This window comes from Coturnix japonica, chromosome 4, assembly GCF_001577835.2.
Source record: "Coturnix japonica isolate 7356 chromosome 4, Coturnix japonica 2.1, whole genome shotgun sequence".
NCBI classification, from domain to species: domain Eukaryota; kingdom Metazoa; phylum Chordata; class Aves; order Galliformes; family Phasianidae; genus Coturnix; species Coturnix japonica.
Window position 1 is genome coordinate 27,451,340 of NC_029519.1, and position 13,107 is coordinate 27,464,446.

A 13,107-nucleotide genomic window follows, 5' to 3' on the forward strand; every position below is an offset into this window, starting at 1 on the left:
CGCTACAGCGTCACAGATCTGTAACACATGATAGAAACATGCTTGGCAGCAGACCCAGAAAAAGCTGAAAGAGAAATGTAATTCTGTAACCAGTTGCAGCTGGCTTGGTTAAGACTACATTAAATGAACCAAATTTGGAACCTCCCTTCTCAAGGGCTGTAAGGTGAGCTGGTTTTCAAGGTAGCTGGGTGCACCGGAAAAGGCGGCTGCACCCAGGCAGATGATGATGGGAATCAGCAGGCAGGAGGCTATAGATAAAAGCATGCTAGAGCCAGAACCACTGTCACACAGTTTAGCACTGAATTATATTGAACAAATTAAGCAAAATCTGTCTCTCTTTGGGGAACTACGCCAAGCACTGCCCACTTCTGAGCAGTTCAACTATCTCACTTTCCTAGAATCACTTTCTACAACCTGTCAGTTATCTGTCTCTTGCTATCACACTTCAGAGAGCAGCCACAGTGGCTGACAAATCCTTATCCTCCTAAAGTGTGCAAAGACAGAGAGACATACAGCAGGTACCCCAGAGACATATTCTGATTGTGAAGAATCAAAGTAAAATGCACACTGGGGATCAGAAACTTCAATTAGTCATTCAAATCAATCTGCTACTCTGTCACAAGTATGTTCCTACCATCTATGACACTGCCACAAAGTCTGGATTTGCCAGAGGGAGATCTCTTATTATCTCCATGTATCTGCATGAATTCATACACGTACACAAATAAAAGAGTACCTGGTTGAATATCACCCCAGACTGGTATCAGAAAAGAAATAAAATTAAATGGTTGCTTTTCAAAACCAAGAGAACTATATTTTTCAAGGGTTAGCGAGTACCTAACACTGTGTTCTGCAGGCAGTGATGACCGCAGCGTGGCATCTACCTCTAGCACCACTTTCAGCAATCGCATTTCACAATAATACCGAGATGGAAATGAACAACAGGACCGAGTGCCTGGTGGAGAAAGCCATGCATAGTGAATTAAGTGCCACTCTACATTATTCCACCCTGTCGGTAAGCCAACAAGGGTCAGGCACTCTCATCATCGGGAAACTGAAGGGGTTACCAAATATCCTGGATAGGCAGAGCTCATAACTCAGACCAAAACTGAAACCAAATGAAATGATCATACACATAAATAATAGAATAAAGTGGGGGGGGGGGGGGGGGGGGGGGGAAAATAAAGAGCTCTATGTAAGTCAATTCATGTAGAAGTACACTTCCTCTGCAACTACATTGGCAATAAAAATTGCTGCTCCATCACAGGACCAGAAAATGCTGTCAGGATCTTGAAATATTTAGACTTAAAAGACCGAAGTGTAGCACTATGCTGTAGAGACAGGAGCGTGTCATACATGGAGAGCCTGAGACAGCCGGGATCATTCAGCTTGGAGGGAATAGCTTGGTGGGATCTTTTCAATGCATATAAAAACTTGATGAAGGGGAACAGAGAAGACAAAGCCAGGCTCTTCTCCGAGGTTCCCAGTGGAGAAGAGGCGAAGGTACACATTGGAACACAGGAAATCCCATTTAAACAATAAAAGCCCCACACTTTTTTACTGTGCTGCAGTGGTCACGTACTGGCACAGGTTGCTCCACACAGAGCTTGTGGAACCTCCATCCCTGGAGAAATTCAAAAGCTACCTGTACAAAGAACCACAGAATCCTGAGATGGAAGGGACCCACAAGGATCATCAAGTCCAACTCCTGGTTCCACACAGGACCACCAAAATTCAAACCTTATGTCTGAGAACATTGTCCCAATGTTCCTTGAACACCAGCAGCACGGGGCTGTGACCATTGCCCTGGGGAGCCTGTTTGAGTGCCCGACCACCCTCTCAGTGAAGAATCTTTTTCCCCAACCTGACTGCACCCTGCTGTAGTTCCATACCATTTCCTTGGATCCTATTGCTGTCACCAGAGCAGAACTCAGCGTTGCCCTTCTGCTCCCTGTAAGAAGCTGCAGGCTGCCATGAGGCCTCTCCTCAGCCTCTGCTCTGCTCTGAGCAAACCAAGAGACCTCAGTTTCTCCTCATACAACTTGCCCTTCAGATCCTACAGTGTATTCACAGTTTTATGTCCTTCTTATCTTGTAGTGCCCAAAACCGCATACAGTGCTTGAGGTTCGGCTGCACATGTGGAAAGCAGATGGAGACATGGTCCTTAACAGCCCGCTGACCCTGCCCTGAGCAACAGAGTTGAATAAGATAATTACCAGAGGTCTCTTCCTACCCCAACCACCCTGTGTTTCTTCTCAAAAATAACAGTCCAGAGGTTCTGCTGTTGTGAATGCGTAAGAAAATTGACAGCTTGTAATTGTACTCTTAACTCCTAGCTTTCCTTTAAACATTCTGGCATTTAGGACTGTGAAAAAAGCCGTCATAAAGTGAACAGAGGACTACCCATAACACGAAGTTAGAGGCTTTTCTGCAGATGGAAGCAAACAACTGTAAGAAGGTGTGAATTGTTCTAATTAACTCCATGGGCGCATAGCTGGAAAGCTACGCAGTGGCAATTTAAATGCCAACATTTCATTGTCAAGCACTTCTACATAAGTCCTTAGGGCCTGTACACTTGGCGGTCTCCTAAGGCCTAGCACATTTTCCAGGGTGACAACAGTGCCACAGAAATCAAAATCAAAACCTTGAGGGAGACAGAAAAAGACTGACCACCCTTGAACACTACTGCGTGTGACTGGACTATTAGCTATAGATTCAATTTTTTCACTGGTGCACACTGGCAATGTAAGTGAAGCAGAGCATAAGTTTCTTGGTGAGACAAGAGAAAATAATGAAATATTCTTACACTACATGCAGATAGGCGTGGAGAAAAAGATACTCCCCAAATCCATGGTTGGAGTCTTTGACAATATTCATGAATCACTGGAAAAGAAATAGTGAATGTCATGAATGTCACCTATCTGGATTTCGTGAAGGCAGGTTTGATTTACAGAATGAGTCAGTGAGATAGTGGAAAACTATTAAAACACATTAAAGATTGGCTAAGGGTCAGGAACACCAGCATAAGATCAGGTCTCTAATTTGTCTAGAGATCTGGACTGAACTACATCGTCTGCCTTAAAACTGAACTGTTTTCTGTCAAAAGAAACCAGTCATATAAAACAAAGGATAAAAATGCCCTTTTAAAGCAACTATTTGAAAAGAACATTTTCATTTTTTCTCCCTACATTTTGCTAAGCCAAAAAAGGTCATTTTTGCACTTCTTAAGGGGAAAGGCTGAAACTACTGGATTGTTTAGAATGTGTCTTTGCATTGGTTGCGGCTTTGATACTACTTTAATTTTGGGGCAAACTGTGTTTGATGTGTGCATTATTTCAATATCAGTTTTAATTGTTGAACAAAAGTGAACTGACACTGATAGTGACAGCAATCCAGGAAAGTCTATACATCTGCAATTAACTTTGTATGCTTATTAAAGTACAGAACGCTTTAGGAAGGAAGAAGAATAGTTCCCCAAATCTATCCAATACTTTCAAACTACAGGAAATTGTTTGATTTCCTTCTCAAGTTATTAACAATTCAGCATAATGTTTATCAGGGAGTTATCATTACTTCTGCTGGACCACTTCTCTTTTGAGAGCTATGGGAAATTTCTTTTCCTTGGTTACCAGACTTAAGAGCTGCTAACTACTCATTCTACTAATCATGCTAACTACTTGTCCTGCCTGTGATACTGCTTCTGATTAGGATTACTTCACCTTTATCTCAGGCCTTTGTTTCCTCCTGTAAGTTCCCCAATCAGTGCATTGCCTTCACACATCTTTTAGTAGGTCTTTCCTAGTTATTTCATACTCCTCAGGGATCCTGTATACTCAGTGCCCTACAAAAAGTGCCCTTCCTCTTAAATTCCTGTTCTTGCAATTTCCTAATAAACTGACTATATAGAGAAGTGGACTGCACTAAGGAAAGCACTAGGCTGAAGGGCTGCTACCATGAGGTCTGATAGACTCAACTGTGGACTAACCATACTTAAAAATCCTCTTTAGTACCTTCAACATGAAAAAACAGCACTACATTAAAAAAGAAGCAGAAATATGCAGAAATTTCAGAGTATTAAAGAAATAATTTTGATGGCTACAATAGTAAGTGGTACGATTCAAATTAAAAGGTCATACACTTATGAAGTTGCAACAAGAACCACTCTTACATGCTGTAGAATCACGAGCTGAAAATATAAGGGAGAAGAAAACCTTGTTAGTATCTGATTAGTAAATGAATTGCAAGTCATCAGAGCGTTGGAGTTAAAAACCGTGATTAATTGAGAGAGCTATTTCCAATGTACATAAAGAAGATTTCATGCCACGGAAGAAAGTAATTCGTAAGATCTTCTGCAAAACAGCATATATAGTTCTGACTGCACATATTTGCATAAATTAATTTCCCTAAACAGGGGCAGAAAAAGGCTATGATGTTGGTCAAGGAATGGAATCTCTGTCATGCTAACAGAGACTAAAAGATATTGACTGGCTTACTTTTCTAAAAATGAAGACCAGATTAATGGGACATAAGGGCATATCAAATAAGCCCACAAAAGAGAAGAATTATCACAGCTCAAGGACAGCATTGGTAGAAGAAACAAAAAGCAGAACTTGCTTTGAGTAAGTTCTGGCTGAGGGTGGTCCAGCTCTTACAAACAGTGAGCCTCTGAAACAGTGTTCTTGTACAAGTGATAGGGATGACAGATTTTAAACAGAACTTGATAAATGAATGAATGAGATTACATAATGTTGTTACCTATTATAATAAAGAACTGAACTTGACACAAGGTATGTGACTGCCCCATGTTCCTGTCACTATTCCCAATTACACTTCAGCGAGGGCACCAAGAAGACTGCGGACAGAAAGTTTCCAAGAGTCTGGGGATGCAGCCATTCACACTGGTGCTCTCTCTTGAAAAAAGGCATGTTTGTGAGGTTTTACCACTGTCACCCAGACCAGCCTGCAGCAAAGGCTTCCTTTCCTCATGCTGTTATGCCTGCTTGAGTCATATCTCTCCATAGAGAGCCACAGCAGCAGCTCAGACCCCACACTTGTTCATCAGCCCCCATCGGCTCTGGTGACTGCAACAGACTGGCATTTTTGCACGTGGTTACTTTTGGGTATTTTGGATACTGCTGACCAAACGCTGCTGGCAGTTAATTGGCTTGTATTTTAATTGGATGAGCTGAATTAACTGTCATTTTGTATGCTGTTCACTTCTAGTTCTTACTATACTATTTCAGAAATGAAATAAAACAAATCTCAACTGAAGGCACACGTTATCCATGTGATGCCACATACACATTTCCACAGCATTTTCCGTTACATCCTGTTGGCTTTCACAATGGTTTGTTACTGCTCCTTTATGCTACTCTCGGCAGGGATTAAGCTTTGTCTGAGCTATCCATAGCACCTCAGAGATAATTTCTTCCTATGAGGCTGAAACTAATAGGAAATCTATCTGTGGGTATTCTGCTGTTCTTTTATGTGTATATCACATTTGTAATCGATTAAAAAAAATCTGATAACATTCCTGATGCTACTGTGAAGTTTCTGTTCAGGTCCAAGAATTTTTTTTACAGATCATGATAACGTTGTTCCAAGTGAAAAAATAAATATATCTCTTTAAATTTTCTGTATAATACTGCTTTTGCATATGTTGCTTGATAATAATCACAGAGCAATGCGTGTTACAATTCATGGACCCACCCAGTTATTACTTATATTCCATGAAGGACAATACCAGGAATCACAAACATACAAAACCCATTTCAATGGCCATCTTAACACTCCAGTATGTCCTTACCAACTAACAAAGAGATATTTTACATCTCTTAAGCATGAGATTAAACATGTCACCAAAAACAATCTGTAGGTTTAAATGCCTCGCTTAAAGTCTTACAGAGAATTAGAATTCTTACGTATCCATCTCAGCATGATGTAAGAGCATTACTGCTATGATATGATTATATGCTAGAGGCCACATCCTCTGAGGTACTGAGCACTGCCTGAGAAGCCCAAGAGTTCTTGTCTGTCAACTGGGTTATGAATATTCTGTGTTATGTCACGGTCAAAAGCCAGAAGTGAAGTGTTAATTTGGTTTACATATTAGTACTTAAAGGTACCACTTGGCTGGGGATAGCCTGAAGACCCTTGTTCTTATACTTCAAATTTTATTTCTTTTCTGAATGTGTATTTACCCTTAGACAACATCTAGCTCTTCACCTCATCTTCCTCATCAGAAGCTGTCAAATGACTATTCAAGCATTGAAAAAAAGAAGGGTCTGTTAAGTTGTAAATTAAATGACAGTCTATAGCTGAAAATTAGCAGTAACATGCCCAAAACTTTATTGATTGCTAAGAAAAGGTGAATAACCCCCACTATGGCTGGCTGTGTAATTACTGACCTTTAGAACTCAAGAGCGATAAATTTAAGAGCAGATAGCAGTGAACTAGCAAACGAAATATTTTGCAACGGGATGGTAAAGGCACATATCAGGTTTGTGCATATATTCAGTGCCACCTTGGAAGGCAATGGCATTCATCTGTCTTTTCTGTTTTAACTAAGAATATAACGCAGGCTACAGCCAGATATAAAATGTCTGTAAGCTAGTTTCGAAGCTCAGCAGGACTGCACCCACAGATATTAAGGCCTTTCAGTATGTTGTAAGAAATCCACATCTTTCCAAATAGGTTCTTATATAACTGCTAAAGGTGGGAAAACTGCATTACGAGGCTCAGCCATTCTGATAAATATATTGCACACATCTCGTCTATACTGTGAGAGATGGAACAGCAAGGAACAGGAAAAGAGCAGGTAGTAATCAGTCGTCAGTTCCTTTAAATGTGGGACATACACACACACAAAGACCCCACCTCCATTAACACTGCTGTCTTTATCATACAGACTTTCTGCCCCTTTACAGCTCACAGAAATAGTTGCTCAAAAAGAATTAACATGAATAATTCAGCAGCATTTAACATTTTTGTTAATAGTAAACATTTACTGTGATGGAAAGAGTTGTCCTTTGACAAAGCAACTACATTTTAAAAGCACTGGCCAATTGGTGATGTTTACACTAAGAAAATAATTTGAAAACTGTGAACTAAAAAACCCAACCTAGGAACTAATGGAAATAAAGGGTGTCTGACCTGGTGCCGACGTCCTTCCATGAAGAGCAGTTTCATTAGGCAGGAGATCTTTTGAGTTGGAAGTGAACGGTGATTGTCTAAATGTGTCTTCAGAAAAGTAAGGGCTATGGGGAAAATAAGATACCTTTTTGTGAACAAAACAGCAGTTAACAGAAAAAAGTCATCAATAGTTTTTACTTTAACCTCTCAATATAATAAATATCATCTTGTTAGAAGCCCTGCTTCATTTATGGAATTCATGCTGAAAGACAACCAGATGGTGAGGTAAGGTGTGGAGAAAGAGACAAGCCCTGGGAAAACTGCATTGTGGAGCAAAAACTGAGGTCCTCCCCAAACGCTTTTCATTACAGCATTTCAACAAGTCAGATTTGTTGTATCACATCCCAATATAGCTCAAGAAAATTAATGTTTCAAAAATCTGCATTCTACTCCCACAACGTGGAAAATATATTACATATTTTGAAGTATTTAATAACCTGAGGAATACAGTAATTACGTTCAAAACAAAGCTTTTCAAACTTTAGTTTGGGTTTTATTTTGCTTTCTGTTCAATTACTGTTGTAAGAGAAACTGTGATCCCTTCTCCACAGTACAGGCGTTTGTAAGAAGTACATTGAAGAATTGAAAATGGACAGGGGTACTTCTTTTTGGACAGCAGATTCCTGACATACTGTATTCCATCTGCATTCCAAGGATGAATTTCTTCTAAGCGAAATGGGAATTTCATTTAAATCTGAGCTGTACTGTACTGAGATTCCTCATCAGGCTGAGAAATCGGGGGTTTTTGTTTTGTTTTTTACTACTATTTATTTTGTGCTGTTCTACGCATGACAGTGAGCGGGATATTCTGCTATTTATGCAGAAGTTTGAACATAACCACAAACAGTCAAGCAGACTGAGCTGGATGAAAAGCATGAAGCTGCCCCACACTGGAGCAGTTCACTGTATGCAGATACCTGATGAATCAGGATAAGGTGCAGAGCTGCAGCCCACATGTGCACAAGTTAACTTTTCCAAGACTCACACTCCCCCTCAGGGGGACATAATATAAAACAGACCGATGCTGTACAAAAATATGGCCTAATTCACTGCAACATTCCTCTCAGTGGCTTAATAATGATTTGAAAAAAAAAAACAACAAACACCAATAAAAAAGGTTTGGTAACTGTTTTAACTCTTCAAAATCATGTAATCCACTCAGCTTTCCATCTTGTGGAAACGTGGCTGATTGTGACTTAGATTCACTCACTGGCTCACTGTGCATTGCTGGTTCTAGACAAAGTGAATGATGCAGAGGTCGTCCATTTCAGGTTAGGATATGAATCCGCAGTAAGTTGCTGTTGAAGAATGCACTGTGCTGGTGTCTTAAGGACCTCCTCTCTGCCATCAGCCTCCAGTGAATTACAGAACCAGCCTTGGATACACCTTTTTTTTAACCTTTGTCTATAATGGCAGATGAGTCTCTCCAGTGTCAGCCCATGACTGTTTTTATTTCAGTGGGAATGCTCTCCAATTCCCAATCCAAAGTATGATCGGAGAGTTCCTGCAACACAGAAACTTCATACATTGATCTCAGTCACTGTGTAAAGTCTCTTCTGATGAAGATTAAGCTTTACTTGTAGGTTTTTTTTCCTCTTCTGGCTGCACTTTTCCAGTTTTCTGTCTCCACAGCTCTCTAGATGAAAGAAACTTATCTTGGCATCTCATGCTGGCGTACTCACTTCCAGATCATTTGCTTCTCCGCTTTCTTTCTTCTTATCACAGATGGCAGGTTCTACCATCTCACTCAGCCATTGAACTGTGAGGAATCCTTGCCAGTTTTGGCTGCTTGAGCAAAGTCATATGGAAGTATATGCTTACACAGTCCAGGAATATTCACAGAAAGAATAGCAACAGACGGGAGACAGAAATGTTAATATGAAATAAGATATAAAAAAAGAAGCGCTCGCGTACCCCCATCTTGCTGGACATTGCTGATTTAAGACTCTTGCCAGCGACAAAGCTGAATCTCTCCACTGCCCAATTACTCACAGGTGGATGACACTGACCTCACCTTGACTCTGCAGCTGTCAGCAAACTTCACATAACAATTGTGATTCTAGTGCCTTCCTGTCATGACTCCAGATGTAGGTTGGTGAGCCAAACTGCAACACTACACGTTTTCTTAATGCAGCCTTCGTGCCTCTATTCTCCACTGGCTGCTCCATCACATTCTATTTTTTGAGAGGTGTCATACTCTTCCCGGTAAAGATTTCCAGCTGTTTGCTTGCTTTGGAGCGCTTTGTTTCTTTTTTCAGCAAGGTCTTTTGAGTCAATCTGTTAGAATGCACAGGATTTAGTAGACTGACTCACTTGTCCTTAAGAAGCTCTTCTCATTCATACTGATAGATAGGTAAGCCAAGAAAAGCACCCACAAGAATTCAGCCGTGCACTCTGCTTTTCAAACACTGGTGGGTAGCAGCCATTATCAGGACTTCTCAGTACAATTCAGTGCAAGTTAGACAACAGCCAACTGTGCTATTCTCTTACAAGGCAGCAGCCTTGTGAGAAGGAAGGTTGTCTGAACTGTCCTCAACCTTTCCAGTTTGAACTATTTTTGATAGATCCAAAAGTAGCTCTGGATTCTCACACCAGTTCTGCTGGTAATATCACAAGACACTAAAATCTATTTTCTACCAACTATTTGTCACCCCTCCCTGCAGCACATATTGGATGGTTAATGAGTAGTTGGACAATATGTACATTCAACTCTGTAAGTATCTTTCAGGCTTACGCTTTTTAAGAAGTAATGGGAAGTCTGTGCAGTCTCCATGACCCACATCTTCCCAAACTAGCAAATATGAAAAGCATTCACAATAACCAGAAGTTAAAAAGCTCAATTTAATTCTCTTTCAACCTGTAACATCAAAAAATCCCTAATCGGCATTTACTGGATCGCTCAGTTTATTAAAAACTGATTTATTACAATTACCACGAAAGAAGGGGATGGGTCTAGGAATTTAAGATGAGCACATTTCACAGACCTTTTCTTCTGCAAATGAAATGCTTTTCCAATTCTGTCCAGACAAAGCTGCCTTAGTTATCAAACACTGCACATACATGCTGGGGATTTCTGCAGAAGGGGATGCAGGGACACTGAAGGTCTTACTCTGTCTTTGAAGGAACGATCTGACACTTCAGCCACAGTCAGTCTCCAAAACCACCCACACTGACCACAGACCTTTCAGGGTGGACATCAGTGTACGTATCCTTGTCTCCAGGGTTAGATGAGAGCCAAAGTCAATTCCTGCTTACTCCTAACCATGGGCTCCTGAGTTTTTACCAGTTCTAGCTGCCACTTATTATACAATAGCTTTGAATTTTCCCCTTAGGACAACTCACTTTGCTGCTCACATATTTAAACAACTTGTCAGTTTTTTCCCAGCCAAAATACAGCAAAGGGCAAACTCCCTTAATAACACATGTTATAAATGAATCATATTTTTTAATTCCTGCATAATTTCACATATTGTGTTAATGTGACTGTAATCCTGAACACAAGTTTCATTAGCATTGTCTCTTACGGTCTTTCAAAAATCCATCTCTGGAAGGCATTGAGAGGACACAGAAATACTAAACCAAAATTTTATTCAAGAAAGCCAAGTTTGACAGAAGACTGAATCACAGCACCTCTTCTTACATTGGTCTATGCCTTAAAATCCAGTTGTCAGCCTGTTCTTCCCTCAAGCACTGCATGTTCTATGCAATTTCAATTAAGCTTTCGTTTTTGCAGAAGAAAAAAGCAGAAAGAGGAAACAATTCTTAAAACCAAATGTGAATACTTGATCAGAGGAGAACAGTCCTTTTGGCCCAAAGGCCTTTTGCAACACGGACACTAAGAAATCGGATCTGTTGGTGTCATTTCTCACATACAGGTTCCATTACAAAAAGAAAATATCTTACATTTGTAATTTCAGCTCACAATGGCAAGAGAGAGACACATCCAAGCTCACAAGGCAAAACTCAGCAATGCCAGATTTATGGATAACAATGGACTGAGCTTACCTGACTGTAGTTCTGATGGTGTTATCTTTATTGTGATTGTGCTCTTTGCTCACCTTTTCTGCAGAGGAATGTACATTTTTGTGTGATTATAGGATATATTGTATTTTCCCTATCCAATTTTATTCAGCAAAAATATTTTAATGCTTTCTGATAACAGTATAATCAAAAATAATTTAAGGGGAAGTGGTTGCAATATGATTTCAGAATAAATGCAGCTTTCTTAAAAGCGTAACTCATACCAATTTTTTTCACCCTCACATTTCAGTATGAGTGTTCCATGTGCACTATGAGCTTTCATTAAACAGAGCTCAAATCAAATCACTGCAAGCATGCAATAGCTGAGGTTCACCTTCTACATGGAGAGAAATGGACAGCACAACTTAGCAACACTATGCTGCAGACACTGTTCATTTATGACTGTAACTACCTAGATGTTCCCCTATATTCCAAGGCCTCAATCAGCCAGTTGTCACTAGTCATTTAATTAGCCTTCAAAAATATAAGAGTTGAACTCTGGCATTTCCAATTCAGCTTAAATATTATGAACCTGATCAGACTGTCACAGTGCTCTAAAACATATGTTAACTATGGGGAACATTTGGCAAGACTTGTATTTCACATGCAAGGGTAGAAGGGCTCTACCTCCTACTACGCTTCATCCTTAGCAATCTCATACTTTTGTAGCACCTTAATGATTATACACCATCTCTTTTTGCTCTTTAAATTCTGATTTTACCTGATAACTGGAAGAGCAGCTCGGATGCCATCTTCACTGATATATCTTGGCTGAACAAATTTCGTTCTGGGAGCACACGACCTTCTGGTGCCTTCTGGATGTGTTCATTAATGTCTCGCCCCAATAAAGTGCTGTAGCCAACGTTTTGGCTGGGTTGGCTGGGTGACGCTGAAGTCTGCGAATCGTGAATGTCAACTTCCATTGGCTCTTCCTTTATCTTTACAGTCTGGGTTTCCTTGTAACTCTCAGCTGCAAATATGTATTAAAAAAAAGAAAAAAAGCCACCACAATCACTTAGTTAGGTTACAATTTTTCAGAGCACTCAAAGCAGGAATTTCAGTTACAAAGTTTAATTTGTATACCCCATGACAGCAAATGGTAAGAGAAGGAAGCATCTGACTGCTACAGTATTCACCTGGGAGTTTATATATAGAAGGAATCTCCTGAAAATAATGCTTTAAATACAGAGCAGAAAACTGCATATTTGAAAATCTGAGAATTACATCACTTTTTATGAACACTGTGCAATCATATCCCAGTTTGTGAAGCTTTGTTTTTATTTATAACATGGAGTGACAAGTGAAAACCAGTTCTTCAAAGCTGGGCACCAAAATTGTCCTGCAAACTCTTAATTACTCTCTATCAGACAAGTACCAGTGCATATAGTTGGAAACGCTGGTATAGGGGTGGAGGTAGAAACCTCATCTGCTCATCTTCTTTTCAAGATGAGATGAGTAGTTTTCTAACATATAACAATCTTTGATACTCCCTCAGATACTGCAAGACCCAATAACCCTGATGACGAGCTACCACACTCCCTTCTTAATTCAGACTTTCAACTGTGAAAAAAGAAGTTGAAGACCTGAACTTCAGTTCAGAGAGAGATGATGAGTTCTTCTAATGATCTTCTTTCAGAGTGCTGCTGAAAGGACATGTATCTATAATGGTGGAATGGCCCAATCAGGTGTGTTGCCTCTTCTGTCTGGATGCTGACCAGACTTGGGAAACAGGGGAACTACGAAGAAAGGCAGACTCAAGGAAATAAATCAGTGTTATGCAGCAGAACGGCCATCCAGGTGAGAAACTGTTCTAAAAAAATATGTGATTCTAGATTAAAAAAAAAATGTCCGAGGGATTTATGCATTTGGTCTGAACATGTGTATGCACTTCTGCTA

General features: G+C 40.1%; 1 protein-coding gene across 10 annotated transcripts in view; it reads right to left on the bottom strand.

The window, feature by feature from the left end:
* Positions 1-13,107, bottom strand: part of ZNF827 (zinc finger protein 827) — a 100,275-nt gene that overhangs the window by 21,745 nt on the left and 65,423 nt on the right. For all 10 annotated transcript variants that reach the window (XR_004307243.1, XR_001554841.2, XR_001554842.2 and 7 more), the window contains exons 6-8: positions 11,933-12,181; positions 11,197-11,254; positions 7,153-7,256 (exon numbers count right to left, since the gene is read on the bottom strand). Coding sequence is in view for 7 of the 10 variants with exons in the window: in XM_015861125.2 (XP_015716611.1) it covers positions 7,153-7,256; positions 11,197-11,254; positions 11,933-12,181 (411 nt within the window). In the remaining 3 variants the exon portion in view is untranslated. The remainder of the gene's footprint in view (positions 1-7,152; positions 7,257-11,196; positions 11,255-11,932; positions 12,182-13,107) is intronic.